Source organism: Bidens hawaiensis, unplaced genomic scaffold (assembly GCF_021521415.1).
Source record: "Bidens hawaiensis isolate Kalapana, Puna unplaced genomic scaffold, B.hawaiensis_p1.1 tig00013942_1, whole genome shotgun sequence".
Classification (NCBI taxonomy): Eukaryota; Viridiplantae; Streptophyta; class Magnoliopsida; order Asterales; family Asteraceae; genus Bidens; species Bidens hawaiensis.
In genome coordinates this window covers 587249-607846 of record NW_027492192.1, presented here as the reverse complement: position 1 = coordinate 607846, position 20598 = coordinate 587249, and the positions used below count along the sequence as shown (strand labels likewise).

General features: G+C 33.2%; 3 protein-coding genes across 3 annotated transcripts; all 3 read right to left on the bottom strand.

Annotated features, from left to right (window-relative positions):
• Positions 1-515: 515 nt before the first annotated feature.
• LOC143545353 (uncharacterized) lies at positions 516-5196 on the bottom strand. The gene is made up of 7 exons (XM_077037258.1): positions 5100-5196; positions 3616-3912; positions 2991-3263; positions 2857-2888; positions 2605-2764; positions 1930-2504; positions 516-1061 (listed from the first exon to the last, which is right to left on the bottom strand). Exons 1-7 carry the CDS (start codon positions 5194-5196, stop codon positions 660-662), a joined length of 1836 nt encoding a protein of 611 aa, XP_076893373.1. The 3' UTR covers positions 516-659.
• A 4714-nt stretch (positions 5197-9910) lies between these two features.
• On the bottom strand, positions 9911-12490 carry LOC143545383 (beta-1,4-xylosyltransferase IRX9-like). Its single transcript, XM_077037296.1, has 3 exons — positions 11663-12490; positions 10776-11010; positions 9911-10144 (listed from the first exon to the last, which is right to left on the bottom strand). Exons 1-3 carry the CDS (start codon positions 12349-12351, stop codon positions 10019-10021), a joined length of 1050 nt encoding a protein of 349 aa, XP_076893411.1. The 5' UTR covers positions 12352-12490; the 3' UTR covers positions 9911-10018.
• Positions 12491-13363: 873 nt separating this feature from the next.
• LOC143545382 (DEAD-box ATP-dependent RNA helicase 57-like) lies at positions 13364-20245 on the bottom strand. The gene is made up of 12 exons (XM_077037295.1): positions 20099-20245; positions 17932-18037; positions 17321-17445; positions 17126-17217; positions 16900-16996; positions 16732-16812; positions 16422-16654; positions 16122-16316; positions 15951-16041; positions 15747-15869; positions 15511-15661; positions 13364-13731 (listed from the first exon to the last, which is right to left on the bottom strand). Exons 1-12 carry the CDS (start codon positions 20180-20182, stop codon positions 13550-13552), a joined length of 1560 nt encoding a protein of 519 aa, XP_076893410.1. The 5' UTR covers positions 20183-20245; the 3' UTR covers positions 13364-13549.
• Between the last annotated feature and the right edge of the window lie 353 nt (positions 20246-20598).

Sequence of the window (20598 nt, the reverse complement as noted above, 5' to 3'; positions counted from 1 at the left end):
TATTTTATTCAATTCTACGAATGCATTGTCTTTTTGTTATGTATAGTCTATTCTTGTTTACCCTACCACCATGGACACATAATAATAAAAAATAGTTACACGTGAGATTTTATTTTAGGAAACTTAAAAGAAGTTAGGTTTTAAAACAAATCTAGCCGTTACCAATGTCTTTTGTTTTATAATCAAAAAGTAATTATCTTTAAATAATAACAATGTAACATCTTATTTGTTGTACATCCAACAATACATTCCAAATCTTGCAATGCTATTACTTTTTACTATATGATGTGTTTAAGCATATATATACACCTTACAACTATACATGTATTGTGATGTGATACTGTTGTATACTTGTATGAGTTGTATCTTCTCTTAATATTAGCGCAATTTATGATACTTTGGTTTACTTCATAATCGCTTTACATGCTCGAAATGATCAAGCAACAACATATGAAAATCTAAATGCTAAAAGAAGTGCAAGTAAAGAAAAAAAAACATTCAAATGTTTGGTTTATCTCAACTATTTAAAACATCCCCTGTATAAATATTTTAAAACATATTAAACCAACATTTAAACATAAAATCAAGCACTTCAAGTACTGTTATAAAATGTTACACCAAATATAATCAACTTGATTATATATGATTCCTCAACAACTTCAAACAACCTCACTATTCTCATTCTGTTGACTTTCCAAAAGAGGAAAATTGACTGATTTTTCGGTTACCTCCATACCCGTCCCACTGGTATCAGAAACAGAATTCTTAACAGCAAATGGATTCCTTGAGCCATCTGTTATTGATGTATTATTATCATTCTTATGATCCAAAACATCAGAGATTGCAGCAATGTTACTTTTGGTTTTTGGTTTGGAAGTTGGTTGTTTTTTAGATGGTTTAGGAACGACTTTTTGGGGATTTGGTTTCATGTTTGCATGAGTTACAGTTGCTTTAGGTGGTGGAATCTTTCCAAATTTTGCACCATTTGAGATTGTTGGACCGTTTGGCAACGTAGATTGAGATCTTATGCCTCCGGTTGGTGTTCGAACACCTGTTTTTCCCTGCATAGCAAACATTTTTTAGAAAAACCTCACATCAAATTGTCATATAAAAAATTTCAAAGGTGATCAAGAGTATATTATTTATGATCACCGTGTTTGGCATGTCTTTTGAAAAAAAAAAAAAAAGAAAGTATTAAAAGTAAGGATGGCAATTCCCAACACGAAAATAATGGGTTAAGATCAGGTCTAAACGAATAAACGGGCTCACTAAAAGCTCCAGCTCGAATCTAAAAATTAGCTTGTTTTTAAAAAGAGCTTGAGTTTCACTTATCGAGCTCAATCCAACTCGCAAGCCTAAACGATATAAATTTTATTTAATGCATATTCATTTAATAATTATTATCTATTAAATCCTGATATATCATATTGTACAAAAATGTATAATTACAATATATGTATAAAAAGTATAAATTTGTATATAAATTAATTAATAAATAATGAACAAGTTGAGCACTTGAGCCTGATATTGAAAAACTAGTCATTAGCCAAGCTTGAGCGAGCTTAAGCTCTTTGTAAGTTAAACCAGCCGAGCTCGAGCGTAGTCAAGCTCGGCTTGTTTACACCCCTAACCTGACCCACCATGTAGTGCTCAGGTTTGGTTGCGGATAAATAGGTGAAGCTGCCAACTCAATTTTAAATATCAAAGAGCTACAAATTATAAGTTAAGCACATTTAAAAACTCAAACTTTTTTCGCCTAAACAACCCCTTTTGACCCGTCTATATAAACACGATTTGTATCTAAGGTTACACGTGTTAAGCATGTCCATATTAAACTTGAGTTTTCAATTAAACTAACTAAACGATATGTGTTCGAATTAAGTCATACCAACCCGCCAACCCAAACCCCAACCATAATTAGAAACTAACCCCATCAAAGAACCCGATCTTCGGTGAAGGCATTCTAAGCCCCGTTGGTTGAAATGTAGGGGGTCGAGAAAGTTGACCAATTTGACTTCCATTTTGACTTGAGATTCGAGGCGTTGGAAGATTACTCAAAGCTGACTGGGCAGCAGCATCACCATCAAAAGATCTGTAAGAAATACTAGTATCTACACTGCTTCCCCTTGATTCTGGAGACCAGTCACTTATAGAACTTGCAGGTGATATACTTGAAGAGATATTACAGCTTGCAGGCGGTTGTTTGTTATTCATGCTAACCCTTGAAGGCGTTTTAGGGATTACTGATCCGGCTGTAAGTTTGGCGGTTTTGGAAACAGCTTTCTTTCTTGAAATGTTTGCTTTTACATCAGTTCCTGAAGAGCAGCTGCTAGATGATGAAGATGGTCTTGTGGGATCCGTTTTGAGGGTAGTTGAAGAACCCAAAGAAGATGGTTTGGAACTAATTGAAGGCTTTGGCACTGCCCTTTGGGGACCAATCACTCCGGTTACCTTTGATCCTTGTATAGTTGTTGGTTTTGCAATCTGGCTTCCTTTCTGTGTAACTGTAACATCCAACATGAAAATAAATGCAAATTTCGAATTTTGTATAAGAACAAGGACAAGATTGTAATTAACAAGAATATAGATGAATCTTGTTGTTACCATGAGCTTTCTTTGCAGCATCTTGATCCTTTTTTGCTTGACTAACACTCAAAGAAGCTCTTTTGGTTAATGCAGCTGTGGAGCTCTGGTTCAAGTTCAGTCTGTTGATTATCTTAGGTTGTGGAATTGATGAAATGTTATCTTTTGTTCTTGCACCAAGCTTCATTTAAACATATCAAACAAAACAATATTAGAATAAGTACATGACCCAAATCAACGTATATCGCAACTGAAAGAATCAAAGTAATATACCCGTTTTCCAGAATCAAGATCCACCTTCGATGCTGTAGGAAAAACAGAATACAACATAAAATGTGATTTGAACTTAAACGTATAATATACGCTATATAGTATAAAACCAACTATTATAAAGAATGTATACTCACAACTACTAATTTTTGGTTGGAAACCTTTCTTTCCTAATGGCGTCTTGATACTTAGATTATTGACGTTAGTTGATTTATTAGATTTCTGGATTGAAGCTCTAATGTCTTCAAATAGTTCAGCTTCAAGGCAATCTAGAGACAGATTATCACTTTCAAGTGTGGAAATTGAATCCATTGACTTGTATACTTCTTCTTCTATTCCTGGTAATTGATGTTTTACACTCTTTTCACCTACTTCAATCATGGTTGAAAGCTCATCTGCATCAAGAACACCTGTGTACAACAAAGTAAGTGATTCCTAACATGAGCAAGATTAACGAGATGTTTGGATGTGTGCTTTGAAAATGATTATGTGATAATAATCAAAATTACATAATAAGTTGCTACAAAATTGGACTTTTTAAATATATAGTTTTAGATGTGCTTTTGATGTTTGATGTTGTACAAATATAAACCTCATTATCCAGAACTGGTTATTATTATTTTCTAGTGTCAAAAACATTTAAAAAAATAAATATTCATAAGCAGATACTTGTCACGACAAACAGAAATTAGTTTTAAGAACCCTCTAAAATAAAAGAAGCAACAGCATTAAAAATGTAAAACGCATTAAGTTATAGCATACCATCACTGGTGAAAAAGGCACTGTCCCAAGCTAAACTTTTGCGTAAGTTGAATTTTGCATTGTTTCTTGGCTTTTCGGGTTCTGTTGTTTCAATCAGTGTAGGCATTTCTTCAAAATCTTCACTTGTAGATTTTTCAGCTTCAGTCTCAACTATTCCTGTTTGCTCGAAACCCATCTCTTCCACGGGCCCTTGTGTTTCAATCAGTGTAGGCATTTCTTCAAAATCTTCATTTGGAGATTTTTCAGCTTCAGTCTCAACTATTCCTGTTTGCTCGAAACCCATCTCTTCCACGGGTCCTGGATATAGTAACAATATGAATTAAACGAATAATAACATAAACCAAATCAAATAAAGCTAATAACTACCATCTCAAAAACTGTTTAGGATCAAATAACATTATAAACCACACATATAAATAATAAACTGTACTGCTAGACCAACCATATTTCAATAGCATTAACTGCTAGACCAAACTTAATTCAATACCATTTACTTGAATTCATTAAAAAATATAACTAAAGATCAAATACACATTTTATCAAACAGCTTCCGAGCACAATCAAGAGCATGTATTATGTATATGCACAAAACTACGAACATGCCAGTTTCATGAATCAATTATAACCATGAGTTCATTAGTTTGCTAACTACTTATGTAGAGATTGAATCGCTACATGTTACTTTATCATCAATTCATCACTTGTCGTTTTCTTTGACCATAACTATATTTCGCCCGCAAATGAATAATGCTTGGTCTCCCCTTATCACAACTCACAAGAATACCCAAACTATACATCTATTCACAAGCTTAAGTTACCTCAATAGGGATTTATGCCCCCCTTGCTTCTCAAAACAGGCTATATAAAAAATAAATTCTTTTTTTTAACAGCAAAAACTATATTACAAAAAACCTACACTAGCAAAGAACTAGAGAGGACAAAACACGACCCATTACTAGAGACTCGCAAAAGGCAGAAAAAATAATAACTTTGCAGCAAATATTATCCAAAACCAGTGCTGTAAAAATCACGATTAGGCAGCAATTAATCAAAAAATAACAAGAGACTCACAAAAACAGGAATAATAACTTTTCGGTAAATATTGTCCAAAACCAGTGTTGTATAAATCGTGATTAGGCGTCGATTAATTGAAAATCTAAAGACTGGCGATTCAGTTTCACCTGATCGGCCTCTAGAATCGGTCAAAATCTTTAAAGTAAATGAAAATTTATAAGTAACAGAGTCCAAAACTAGGTTATTTGAACGAAAATAAAATAATGATGAAATTGGAACCAGTTTGTATAATAATTTATACAAAGAATCATATCACTCATAATCAATATTAAACTAATCCTCAATCAATTCAACTTTTAAACCCTAGCTAAGTAATTACTACTATCAAAATTCAAAACCGTTAAATTCAGAATACAACAAATCGGAGCTGAATCCAATATAACAACAAATGAATACAAACAAAGAACAACCTGAAGATCGATCATCGGAGTGAGATAAAACGACGTCGTTGTTGTCGGCGGCAATGGATTGTTTCGGCTGAAGATCGTTTCCGGCAGTGTCTTTCATATTATTGATTGAAAAATTTGAAACCCTAACTTTGAATTTGATCTGAATCTATGAAGAGTGGGTGTGTGAAGAAAGAGAGAGAATGTGGAAAGTGAAAATGAAAAGAATGGGAGTTTGAGTTTTTGAATTTACAACACAAGGCGGTACGCTCTAAATTATTTGTATAACGTTCAACAATATTATTAATTAATATAATAAGCGGTATTGGTTTTCATTTATATTAGACTAGTTTGATCATCCGTGTTACGAAAGTTTATTTAAAGTTTTTAATTATTTTGATATTTTGTGATAATTATTTTATTTTTTAGCGTAGTTTTTATTTTAATTTATTGCATATATATTAGTTTGTTATTATATTTTTAAATATATCTTATTATATATAAGGATATCTTACTTATTATTATTCGAGAATTATTATTAAATAGATATAAGTATCTATCTAAGTGAGTATATAATGTAGTTTTTTTTATCTTTCTACATAAAGAATTTGAAAGGATATGGATGAGATTTGTTTTTCTTCATTTTTTGCTCTTGTCTTCGAATTTTGTTATTAAGCAAAAAACTTATTAAATATGAATTAAATTCTATTTATTTAGATTCTATTTATATTGAATTATATTGGGTTTTATCTGGTGAGATGTTTATGTTTTTTAGATTTTTAACGAACAAACATAAACGAACACGAGCATGTTGATTTTTTTAAATGTACAAACATGAACACAAATATTTGTCTAATGAAAAAAGAGGCGTTGACGATGATGAGTAGGAAGTTAACCGATGATGGAGATGATAGACCAGATAGACCAGCAACGAAGAACATGTAAAGCAGATAAATTAAATAAGGGTTTTATAATGAAAGTGTTTTTCAATAAATAAGATCTTATAAACCCATTTGAGGGCTATTAGAGTTTGGTAAGACACATAACCCGTGAAAATTATTCTTTGATAATTAAGGGGTTATTTCACAAATAAATGAGATGTTATAACCCGTTTAAGGGTTATCCTAGTTTGGTTAGACCCATGCCCCGTGAAAATTATTGTTTGATTATGAAATAGTTTTACAAATAAATGAAATGTTATAACCCATTTAAAGACTCCGGGTTTGGTGAGACTCATACCCGCGAATTCGGATCAAATGCATGAGAAGCTTCCATTTATAAATCAATCAATCTGGTGGCTCTTGAGAATGGGGGGAACAACCTGAGAGTGGCACCTAGGATTTTATGGTAGACAATTATATAGATAGTTAGATTAGAATGTGTTTTTCGTTCATTTGGTCGGTCTAAATTCGCACTTTTAGTCTAATAGTTTTAAATTTGTAATTTTCGTCCATGTGATTTCATTTTACTTGCAATTAAACCCGATTCTACTAACCACATTAAGTCTGGTCGTTAAACACATCATTGTGCTCCTCACTTATGGGCAGTTTTGCCCCTTTTCTTTTCAAAATACACCCCCACCCCTCACGTGAGGGGCTTGCGAATTAGGATTGAGGATTGTTTGGGAAACAAAAAAAGACAAAACTGCTCCTAACGTGAGGGGCACGATGATGGGTTTAACGACCATACTTAACGTGATTAGTGGGGTCGGGTTTAAATGCAAGTGAAATGAAATCACATGGACGGAAATTACAAATGTAAAACTATCAGACTAAAAGTGCGAATTTAGACAAACCATAGGGACGAAAATTGCAGTTTACTATTTTTATTAATTCCAATTAACATCTTTTGGTCGTTGTCGGTTCTAACTAACGAATAGGTTGCTAACGGTCCCATATTTTAACGTATTTGTTCCTAGTGGTCCATGACTAACATAATCCTAACGCCGTTAGTTGCAGGCCGCCAAAAACATTTTAGGCTAGAAAACTCACATTTTTTCCGGAAAAGTCAGCATTTTCATTCCAAACATCTTTGTAACCTTGGATAAGATATTTAGGAACATTTTTCTAGTAAAAACCACCAATTATTGAGATCGTTGGAACCCTAGAACCATCGTCGGAATCAGTTGGTGGTGCTTAAGCGATGGTGGTTCGTTGGTGGTGGTGGGGGTGTTCATATTGAGTTTTCCGACAAAAAATGTGACTTTTCTGGCCAAAAGCGTTTTTCCAGCAACCTGCAAGTAACGACATTAGGATGTTATCGCGGACCGTTAGAAACAAATATGTTAAAATATGGGACCCTCGGCAACCAATTCGCTAGTTAGAACTGGTAGCAACAAAAAAATGATAATTGTGATTAATAAAAACCAATATATTATATAATAATAGTGATAACAGAGTGTTGGATTTTAATAATCGTTATTAATCCCATAAATTTTCTAACTTTGAACATATTTTTAGATTTTCTTTAGTGATCCCATACTAACTGAAAGTTAACTCAATTAGTTTTTGCTAACGTGTATTACTTATGCGGCAAAAAAATGTCAAAGTTTTGATGACTTGGCCCTCTTATGTGGCGGTCCAAATCAGTAAAAACTAACCGAGTTAACTTTCGATTAGTATCAGATCGTTGAAGGGAAATATGTTTAAAGTTACGACTGATAGTTAATATTTTTTAGTTGAGGATAATCTAGCTGAATAGGTCAAAATTAAGATTATTAGAATCCAATTTTGCATACATAATATAATAATAATGCAAGTAATAATAATTATATTAATTTTATTTTTAATTTTAAAGATAAATAACATGAAGTGATGAAAGATTGTTAATGATCCATTGAATTAAATACACAAACAAATCAACATTCTCTGATCATGACATCACATATTGTTGTACATGTTGAGATGGATGTGGGGTTTACCCGTTAGCCTATTATGAATGGCCTAAGCCTGGTTGTAGTGGGGTGGTGCCATACTGCCACAAGCCACTAACCATCTTTTGTTTGCAAAACCATTACTCCAAGAGCAAGAAAAGGAGGTTCAAGATGTGAGGCTAAATTTTAATCCAACCAATCATATATTTTACACACATTTTTAATTAAAAAAAATGACGCGCTTTTGGTGAATAAATAGTAAGGACCCGTACCTATATGGCAACGAAGTAGAAAGACGTTTTTCACTTTTAAGTTATACGAATTATTGCATATAGTCTAATAATCATCTTCTTTGTTTAGATTAGCCATCCCACATTCATCAAACAAAGAAGGTATAAGCTTTATAACTAAAGAAATGATGTAAATTGAATATTATGTTCATAGAACTAATAAATAAAGTGGTGCTAAATAAAACGTTTTAAAAAGTTGGCTCAGACACAAGTTTTGAAAGGCAAGTTATTTTTGGGTTAAAGTTTTTGTTTTTTTTTTAATATAATTATTATTATATTCCGTCATGAAACCGGTTTTTACCAAAACAAACGAACATTTTATTTACTCATTACTAAGTGGGAAAGGTGTATAAGTTGCAAAATGACGAAATATAATATTATGTAAAATTTCAACAAGATTAACACAAGACTGATAATTTTTTAAACACCTAAGAAGCAAAGATAAACAATCCAATAAAGATATTATTACTCGTATCATTATTTCAACATATATAATAACTACTAATTTAATACTATATATTAATTTGTAAATAACAGTTGTCTCACATTTGTCCACTGTTTATACAAATAATATTTTTTCTATTACAAGTTAGCTAACAAATAATATTATTTTTATTGTATGTTAGTTGTTAAAATATTTATTTTATACTTTTTAAAAAGGTAATTGAAAAAGTTATTGTAAAGTTTCTCAACTTTTATAATAGAGTGCTGGTGATGCAAAGACAACGACTTCGTTCGATTACAACGGTTTCACACGGTGGTGAAAAACGATGAAGACGTAGACGTTAGTCACAACCACATCCCCGTCCCTTGTCGGCTGTTGCGGCCATTTATGTCAGTTAGGTTAAACATACATGGTCTATATAAACCCATGGATATGTACATGCTACCGCATCTCATTAAATCCTCGCAGTGAAGTGCGAGTTGTATTAGTAGTGTTACATAATTTGACAAAAAGTAGTAAAAACATGATTTTAGTAACGATATACAAAAGTCTAGAATCCGCAAATAAATACAGCCACTTGTGTAGAAAATTCTTTGTAAATATCCTAGATAATATTATTTGATTTTATAATATTCCAACCATTGGTAGGCATCATGCATTTGAGATGATATAACTACATCTATACATGTTCTTTATTTGGCATAACATGCTTTAAAGCTCTAATCTTAGCAATTTTGTAATTCTTATTTTAAAAAGATTGAAGTTTATCTTGATTCTTAGGTGATCTTTATTTCCTGTTATTCATCATTTCATTGTTTGTAAATTTTTTAAGTTCGCAATTGCCTACTTAATGGAGTTAGGGAGTAAGGGAACTACAAAGAATAAGATAAAACCGACTCTCTTTTAAGAAACAATCAACTCTCCACGATTCCGTCTTTCCCAATCATAACATTATCGTATATGTAATGACAGATGTTTATAGGACATATATGAGTAGGTAAAATTAAATTTTCACAAATCAAGATTGGATACCAATCTTGTTTTTCTACACCATTAGATTACGAAATTGACAGCCACTATAATCAAATTAAGCCAAACAACACACGTATATATGATATACATGAACACATCCAAAGATAGTAATCATATTCATTTACCTTTAATCATATTCATGTTAATCATTACAAGTTTTATTACGAGTAATACTTTGTGCTTAAAAAATTAAACATTTATAAACCAAAAAACAAAAATGAATATATTTATTAAAACAACCAAAATCTACATTTTAATAGCAAAATGACAAATGAATTATAATACATTTGTTCTGTTTTCCTGATTAACCTTTAAGTATTCTTGGTATATGAAGATTCCATAACATAATCTTGGAGCAACCATCTTGTGGGATCCCCTTCAATTTGGTCTCCTCTTCAAGGACTTCTTCTTTCACAAATTTGATAGAATTCTGCAAATGTATGTACTTTAAAACATAAGGTACACTTTAATGGAATTTGAAGTTTTAGAGGTGCTCTTTGTGTCTTATAAGAATAAAAGGGGCAATATGTAATTAATATCGAATCAGGACCAATTGGTAATATTTGGTATAGGGATTACAATGGGCTGGACATATGACGGATTTTGATAATCTTACTTTCATAACTGATTGTAAAACAACACTTCATACCGGTTTTTGGTTGAGTGCTTGTTAAGAAATACCTATTGGGGTCGCACATATCTAGTATATATACTTAAAAGGCCGACTTGTGATACAAAAAATTCGACTATACTTCTAACAATTCTACCATTTTTAAAATATAAAATTTCTAGCATACTTAACAGTCAACTTATTATTTATTATGACTTTTAAGATTATATAATATATTCGATTCCGATATGGGTAATCAACTTAGGTATTCAAGGTACTACATAAAATCAGAAGCACCACCAAACTAATTTTATATTCAGTCTAATACCCACAAATTTTTCCAGGGATCTCATACTCGGTTTCATAGACAACTATTCATCTCATTAACCATTCTAGACGTTCTTGTTTTCCCATTGGGTTCAAATTCCGTTGTTATAAACTAGCAGCGTACCTGAGAGGTGTCTTGAGCAGCTGAAAGACGGCCCCATCTTTCCGGGTCCCACAAAATCGAACTGTTGAATCCAACGGTGGAGATATGAATAGGTGATCGGGTAGCATCATCTGCCGTGTTGTTCAAACTTTTCAAGTGCCACCCTATAACTTCTGTGGAGTCACAAACTGGCCCCTCAATCCTCACCCTTTGTCTATTTGCCGATAAAAATGCCATTGGCCATGTCCCAAACACCCTACATCCAAAATTCAATCATCAATAAGTTCAATATTAATTTTATTTTTCGCTATAAACTTTAATAAATAAATCCAAAATATAACTTTTTTACACATTGCTACAAGTTAGGCCGGTGTAACCTTTATATATATTTTTTCTATTTTGTGCTTCATATTTCTACGTATATTGCAAATTCACGTTAAAAGATAAAGCAGTTAAATTTTATATACAAACGATGTGAATTTGTTTTTTATATTATCACTGTTGTTATCCGGTTTCTAAAATCGGTCTGTCCGGCTCAATGACCTATCGTGATCTAAAAACATTTTATATGTTAATTCTTAATCCTAGAACCTATATGCAAGTAAGGTAGGTTAAGTAGTTCCATTATATGCTGGTTGGTTAAATAGTCCCATCATGATTAAGTTTAATATATGTTTCCAGTGAGGACGTGAGGTCAAGTATATTAAAAAAAAAATCATAAGCTAGCAAATATAATATATTCAAAAAATAATATAAAATTAGGTAGGTCGTATATTAAAGGTATTTTTGACAAGTTTTTAATCTTATGCATTATATAATATATATGCAAACAATAAACTATACGTTTTTTGAACACTTATGCCTAAACGTTGAAAAACTTGTAATATCAAAAGAGGGACAAAACTTACTCGATGGTTCTTAACTCGTCGAAGAAGCTTAGATCGTAAACGTTGTAGAGTGAAGCAAAATGGACGATCCCACTTAGCCTATGATACTCGATGTGCTTAAGCGCAACATTTCGTTGATGGTCCAGTTCAGCTTCAACATCCGTAAAATTCTCCTTAAACACCAAATGCCTATACATAACATTAGTTTTTCTCAAAATATCAGATACTTCTGTAGATTCTGACTGTGATTCCACAACGACCCACAACAATGGTGGAGGAATTAATGACAACGTATTTGCCATTTTCCTCAAAAGCACCCCTCGAAGCTCATCTTTATCGCTCGTTGGAGTGACAATGATCACAAGCCTTCGAGGGGTCAAATTTACCTCTTTGCCCTTCTCACCCTTTTCGCCCTTTTCTTCTTTCGGGATAATATTAGACCGTTCTTGTACTTTCATCGCTAAAGATTCATCCAACACGCTCCTATCAAAATTCTCATTTTCGTGTTCCACAGGCTTCACTGAAATTTCCTCTGATGGCCGGGAAATCTCTGGTGAGCTCGTGGTTGTAATAACATGATTAGTAGAAAAAGAAGGTTTGTTTGTAGGGGCGAAGCCGGTGAAGAACCCGACGGTGAAACACAACAAGAAACGGACTGTGGCCTTCTTCCATAGATGAACTTTCTTCTTTGGTCTTTCTGATGATCCCATGACTATAAATTTAGGGTAGATGGTGATAATATGATGGTATGATGATGATAATATAAATGGATATGAGAAGAATGGATTTATATGTTTATAGAGTTGACAAGGGTATAAAAGTAATTTGGTTTTATAATAATTAGATGTAGCAGGTTGTTTATGGTTGCTACAAAGTGAACTCATTGGATGGTAGTTTGGATGTCAATTTATGTCATAAACAAATGCTCAAGTGTGTTTATTTTAAATACATGAAAGATTAAAATAATATATATTTGATATGATAATAAAATTATAAAGTACAAAATTCAAGAGTTGAATAATTTTAATTTTAACAAATGATTATTCCTTATTTGTGGAATATTAATTTCAACCGGAAGATGAGACATTGCTTGACAATGGCATCACTTGACATGGAAGAAAGAACTTGCTACCAAATAGTTGTTGAGATTTATAAATCATCACCCATAGTTGGTGTGGAAATTAAGTTATACCCTAGTCTTAAGTTTTATAATTATTAATAATTAATATGTTTTAAACATGTTTATCAAAACCGACTTCTTCAACATTAAAGTAGCCAGATCAATGTCTCATGAGTTGAAACCGACGTAACTATCTTTCTCAAGTTGAGGTTATGCTGCAAAAGAAAACAAGCAAGCCCCTCATTTCATGAGGAAACCGGGTCATTTTATAAGCCCGGGTTATTTTGAGGTATTAAATGGGTTATGTTACAAGTTTACATGTCGAATCCAAAAGTCATATGACATGAACTCGGAACACCTCATGAATTTTCACGGATTGAAACAAACTTTATGAGTTTAGCCCACCAACGGTGGGACTCATATGTAATCTTTATAGTTTACTACCCAAAAGCACCGACTGACTAAGCCTTAGCCTTCTTAGCCGACATAGCTTAGGTAACGCCTTAGCCTTGAACATGCCTATTCTTAGCCGACATAGCTTAGGTAACGCAAAGACGATAGCTACAGAATCGTAGTCTAAAAATTGTATCCAACATAATTGAAATGAATAAGCCCGAACTGAAAAGTGGTTTCGACCCGACAATGTACCATCAAACGCAATAGATACCAAACGAAATATAATTAAGTTACAACAGTCGTGCAGTTGAGCTCCAAAATACTAAAAGTAATCAAACTGGGTCCCACAACAAACAAAATTGGGCTTTCATAATAATCATTCACCTGGTATCTCACCTAAACTCTCTTTTTGGCCTATGTTTCCTCCACTTAAGTTTGGGCAATGATAACATCCATTCTGGGACTTCACAACCAGAAGCTTTCATTACATTCGCTATGTTTTTCAAGTACCGAACATCGGCTTCCGTGTAAAAAGTAATCGCCTCACCTTTCCTTCCTGCTCTCCCAGACCGACCTAGATATGGTAACAAAAACCGGTTAATCAAATGGAGAGGTTAGGGTACGAGTTAAAGCGGTTGAAATAAAAAGAGATTTTTAGTACATGTGAAAACGAGCCGGGTTGGGTTAGAAATTTTTATATAGTAAAAAAGCAACTCTACTCTGCTAAGGCAGACCATAAATGAAGTACCAAAAAACTAGTCATCAAATTATGTAATACATAAAAATCGTAGGGTGAACGTATTGTGTCGAAAAGACATTTGTTAGTATGTTGAAACGAGGTGGGTTGGTTGGGTAAGGTTGTGATATCCAAACACTTTCTCGTCTATTTTCTAATAAAAATTTAATAAGTAAAATAAGAATTCAAAAACAATTCCATTATAATAATAAATAAAAACTAACAAAATAGTTTAAAAGATTTTATGCTTTAAATGTAGATTCGGTGTTGCTTACAACCAGGGGCGGACCTATATAGTAGCCGTCGGGGTCCCGGGACACCAATGTTTTTTAAAATTTATTTAGAAGCGATATAGAAAATTTTTGAAGGACCCATATAAATTAACACTTGGACCCCATAAACATATTGCATATCCACTCTGGTTGGAATGAAACCTATTTTTGGAGTGAAAGGTCCCAGGTTCGAGACTCTTGTAAACTGATTTTACTCTATTTTTTTTGCTATTTTTTAGTCAAATTGGCAATATATATGGTCAATATAGTAATTAGGTTTTTTTAGTTTGTAACATCAGACCAGAAACAAAAGCTGCTTCTCAAGTCTCAACCCCTCCTCAACACTGCTCAATCCTCCTCAGTCCTTAGGACCGCCACCTGCCCAACCCCTGCTCGCTGCCGCGCTTCTCTGCTACCAGCCACCCTCTCGGCACTCCTTCTGATTTTGCCTCAACTCTTAGGTAATTTTAGGGCTAAAAACTACTCAATAAAATAAAAATGTCCAATTGATTGATTTTATGCAATCACATACTTAGATTGGTAATTCTATGTTGTATATTATTGTTAGATTGTGATTTGTTATGTTAAAAACTTGAATTTTAGGGTTAATTATGCAAGAATTATTGAAAAGAATGGGAAAAGGGTTTGAAGAGATATATATATATATACACACACACACACACATATACATACATACATATATAGATTTAGAGAAGAGCCGTGCTATGGATTATGGTTTGAGGAGAGTAACATGGTTTAGATCGTGCAAAACGGCTCATTATAAGAATGTTTTAATTTGGCTCGGGTCAAAACGATTCTTCTTGCTAAGTTTTAATTTTGTTTGCGTCGAAACTGGCTTTGACCACTAGACTCTTGTTGAATTGAGTTGTTTTATGAAAGAAAAACATAAGTTAATTCTACTGTTTTGAATAATATAGCCCAGATGTTATTAAGAAACTTCACACAAACAGAATTTGTAATGTTTTCTCTTATTGTTTCGAATAACATCGTATTTTGTGTTTATATTATAATGATATTATTTTCTATTATGTTTCTCGACCCGCCCCGCCCCGACACAACCCAAACAGCGACCGGCCAAAAAAATTTGAACGCCGAAAATAATGGGACCCATTGTCGAAAAATCCTGGGTCCGCCACTGCTTACAACATGTTCAACCTCTTTGACCCATTTCATCCATTTCCCTTTTGACTAAAAAGATTCTTTGACCTTGTAAGCTACCGAATCAACCCATTCATATACGTAAATGGGCCATGTCTAACTGGCAAGCCAAAACCAAATCCAAAACTTTGCAAAACAAATAATTAAAAAGTTTTAAGTTACATACCAATCCTGTGAATGTATGCTGAAGATGAATCTGGAAAATCATAATTGATCACACAATTGACCCCTTTAAAATCCATTCCACGTGCGATCACATCAGTCGCAATTAAAACCCATGTTTTACCAGCTCTAAAGTTATCAATAGCATTCTCTCGCTGAATTATTAATAAAAACCGTCACATATCGAAAGTAAATGTCAACTTATCAAGCAATACATAAAAAAATCAATATACTTTTTACCTGTAATTGAGTTAGATCAGAATGTATAACATCAATTCTATTATCACTAAGTTTCAATTCTTCGTAAAGCTCCTTTGCTCGTTCTTTGTTTTGAACAAAAACCAGCACTGGTGGATTCAAACTCTGCTCATAGAATTATAGCATGTATATATTAAGAAAACTAAAATTTAAAATTTACAGAAATCATAAGTGGGACCCAGTTACCTCTTGGAAGGTTTGACGAAGAGCAATAAGTTTTCCTTCTTCACTCCCAACAAAAATTAATTTTTGGTTTATTGACTCCGAGGCAGAATTCCTGATTAAATTCTAAATAAGCAACAACCAAATATAATATCAAACGAGTAACAGAAAAACGAAGTTTCATGTATTACTTACTTCCTGCCAATAATTACACGAACAGCATCATGCATTATTGTGCGTGCAAGTTCTTCAACTGCATCGGGTAAAGTAGCACTAAATAGTGAACGGATTATCGAAGGGTTTGAACATGCTTTTACAACTGCATCAACTTCTTTTAGTAAACTGAGCTCAAAAAGCTTATCAGATTCATCCAAAACAAGGTATTCAACCCTGCAAAAAAGAAAATCAATATGTTAATATATTATATATATGCACACATACATACATAAATAAACACAATACACGCACACACACACATAAGATAAGGTAATTTACCTGCTTAGATCAAGCTTCCTTTTGGTGATTGCGGATTTTAAACGAAGTGGTGTAGATATGAGAATATCACAAGGAACTTTTGAAAACTCAGCAGTGTTATAAAGCTGCTTAGTCAACAATTTTATATAAAATTTCTTTCCTTTTGCCAATTTTTTACATTCTCTGTAAGTTTGAGAAGCTAGTTCTCGTGTGGGGCAAAGGATAACAGCACGGACACCATCCTTTGAAGCACGCTGATGATAACATAAAAGTTGTTAGAAATAATGTGTTGAAACGTTTCATAATCATTAATGGCAAATGTCTTAAGTACCTTTAGTTTCATAAGCATGGGACAAACAAATGCCAGTGTTTTTCCCGAACCTGTTGGAGCACATGCAAAGCATTCCCTTCCCTATCATAATGACATAAAAAATAAGAACACAAAAAAAGAAAAGATAATATTATATATGTATATAATATAACTAAGTAATGATCATACAGATAATAGTATTGGAATGGCCTGCATTTGAATCGGTGTTGGCTCTTTGATTCCAAGCTCTGCTAAATTTCGCAAAATATATGGTCTGCATTCATACCTGTAAACACAAAAAGAAAAATAATGACAAATAAACAAATAAGTTATTAAGGTGAGCTTTAAAACAATAATATGAAGTAGAATCTTGATTTACAGCAGCTACAAACGGTAAAAACACACATAAAAGTACCTTGATTTCAACTCAGAAAAATTTTGAAGAGGTGATGGGATATTACTTCCAGATGTATGAATGTTATGCTGCTTACGAAAAATTGCATCCCTCTGAAATAAAAAAGGATAAAAAGTAACTTACTATCCCATGTGTAGATAACATTACGATCATCTCACATCCTACAATCTAAATCAAAAAAAGTAAAAAAGTAACCTCCATTTGTCTATATAATTCTTTCTTCCCATTTTCAGTTTTTTCAATTTCTTCAGTTTTTTCATCCTCTTCAAAAACTGGTAACGTCTTTGATTTCTTAAAAACACTAAATCCTTCCACAGAGTCTGAAACCAATCAAAATAAACATCTTCAAAAATAAACTCAAAAATCATCTCTCATCATCATCATCATCGTACTCAGTATATCCCACCAATAGCAATGCTATGGTAGGGTCTGAGGAGGGTAAGATGTAGACAGCCTTACCTCTATCCCATAGGGATAGAGAGGCTGCTTCCGGTGAGACCCCCGGCTCGATAGTAGTTTTGAATCAAGCCTTGGACACAAGACACATAACACTCAATCATCGGGACACCGGCTGATTGGTGCATGTGCCCTTGTCTTTCGGCTATCAACGCCACCACATGATGCCTGATTAACCTTCCGCCACTTTTAACGTTATTTTCACGTGATTAGTAAAATAACGTCAAAATTAGTGCAATTTTACTTTTGCCCACCCAAGGGTTCACACATATATACATTATATGTGCGCACCGCAAGCAGGGCGTTCAAAAATCATCTCTAAAGTAACTAAATTGGCATTCCAAAAGTACCTGAAGCGGCTCCCTTTCGCTTCTTCCTCTTTTTAACAGGCTTTTCTACTGCCAGTTTTTCGTTTTCAAGCAAGGTCTCTTCAACATCATCACTTTTCTTTATTTCCTGTTTTCAAAATCATCAGTTTGTATCAAAAACTATAAAATGATAAAAACAAGCATGGTTCATGGTTATAATACATATACAGCATACTTCAAACCTACTAATACTTGTTCAGACATCCAATGTACTCAATAAGGGTACAAACAAGCCGAGCCGCTCACAAGCTACTCAAGATTGGATCGACAAAAGCTTAAAATAAGCCAAGCATCGTTGACCCCAAGCCGAGCCTGAGCTTCAAATAAAGCTGCTTTAGTTATCAAGCCCAAGCTCGAGCCTTGTAAGAGAAGATCGTTTAAGCTCGTCAAGCCTTAACAAGCCTTGTGTCTTTTCAAATTTTTGCTCTTTTGGACTACTATGTATTAATTTCACATAACACAACCAAGCTTGAACCAAGCTTTGGCTCGTTTAACATACTGCACACAAGCTCAACTCGACCTTAGGCTCGTTGTTTCTCAAAATATACAAAGTAATTAAAAATGTTAATAAATAATACATGAGCCGAGCTCGAGCTAGTAAAAACGACTCACGAGCCAAGCACGGGCTCTAAAAAAGTGCTTAAAACATGCTTTGGCTCGTTTAAGATACTGCACACAAACTCAACTCAACCTTAGGCTCGTTTAAGATATTGCACTTGAACTCACCTTAACTCAACGTTAAGCTCGCTTAAGGTATTGCACACGCACTCACCTCAACTCAATTTACGCTCGTTTAAGGTTTCTCAATGTATATAAAATACTTGAAATGTTGAAAAATAAAACACGAACCATACTCGAGCTCAAGCTTGTTAAAACAACAACTCACGGCTCAAGCTTGTTAACTCAATTATTTGCTTGAGTAAGTCAAACAAGCTAAGCCTCGGCTCATTTGCACCACTACGCTACTCAACAGTCAACACCAAATTAAGCTCTAAACTCCAGTTCGTCTTAAGACATTTATCAAAAAACTAAAAATGTTAACGAATTAAATAAAAAATAATATACAAGTCGAGATCGAGCTTTAGAATAGTGCTCAACTCACCCTTAGGCTCGTTTAAGGTACTGCACACAAACTCAACTCAACTCCACTTTAGGCTTGTTTAAGGTTTCTCGAAATATACAAATATATATAAAACTTTAAAATGTTGATTAAGTTATTCATAACAACTTAATTAATAAATAATACATGAGGCAAACTTGAGCTTGTGAAAACGACTCACGAGCCGAGCTCAGACTCAGCTCATTTGCACTCCTAGACTACTCAACAATCAACACTAAATTAAGCTCTAACTCCAATTCATCAAATACATTTTTCACAAGCAAAAATCACTAACTAATACTCAAATCAGACTTCATTCATGCGCTAATTATATCATATGCAGTTAACCGGCACAAGCTGAGCCTGAACCTCACATAAAGCTTGGACCTTGTATCGGAAAGTAGTTTAGGCTCATCAAGTCTTAACAAGCCTTGTGCATATTTAGATTTTAGCTCTTTTAGGCTTCTATATAATAAGTTCACGCTATACAACCAAGCTCAAGACGAGCTTTGGCTCATTTGAGATACCGCACAAGAGCTCGCCTCGATGCTCAACCTTAGGCTCGTTTAAGGTTTCTCAAAATATTTAAAATTAATTTAAAATGTCAACAAAGTAATTAATAAATAAATAATAGACGAGCCGAGCTCGAACTTCAGAAAAAAGGGCTCGAAACAAGCCAAAGCTCGTTTAAGGTACCGCACACAAACTCAACTCAACTTTAAGCTCGTTTAAGGTTTCTCGAAATATATATATATATAAATACTTTAAAAAAATGTCATCAATAACTTATCTAATAAATAATACACAAGCTGAGCCGAGGTCAAGCTCTCGTAAGTCAAAACAAGCTCAGGCTCGGCTGATTTACACTAAATTATTAAGCTCTAATACATCTAATATTAAAATCAGACTCCATAACATATAACTTAACCTAATATAATATCCCTAACATTCATTGACGCAATAACTATTAATTATATCATACGCCACAAGCAATTCATTTCAATTCAATTGAATTAAACATAAAAACTGAATTGAATTAAAGTTATTTACCTTGAAGCGATCAAAATCAAGGGCAAATTTCTTCCGATTGAATGTGATTCCGGAGAAAAGAAACGACGACGGATCTCTATCCATTCATACAATTTCTGATTCGCCGTACAAAATTAATTAGGGTTTATAGATTGGGGACTAGTAATAAACCTCTGTTTTTTCAGAAATAGAATATAATAATAATAAGTTTAAACTCTTATTATTGCACATGTAACCCTAGACTATTAGTTATTATCAATATAAGATTCTATTCTATTTTATTAGTCAGAGAAAGTTAACATATAAATTAAAAAATTGTACTAAACATGCGAATCAAATAGATAATTATGTAATTACATTGTAGTGTAATGATACTATGCTATAATTACAGGATATTATAATTACACTATGTTATATATATAATTACACTACTTGATTCTTACAATTAACACTTTAATTTAATTTTTATTTGATCCAAACTCATATTATTACGAAAGTTACAAACACAGTTAAAGTTAACC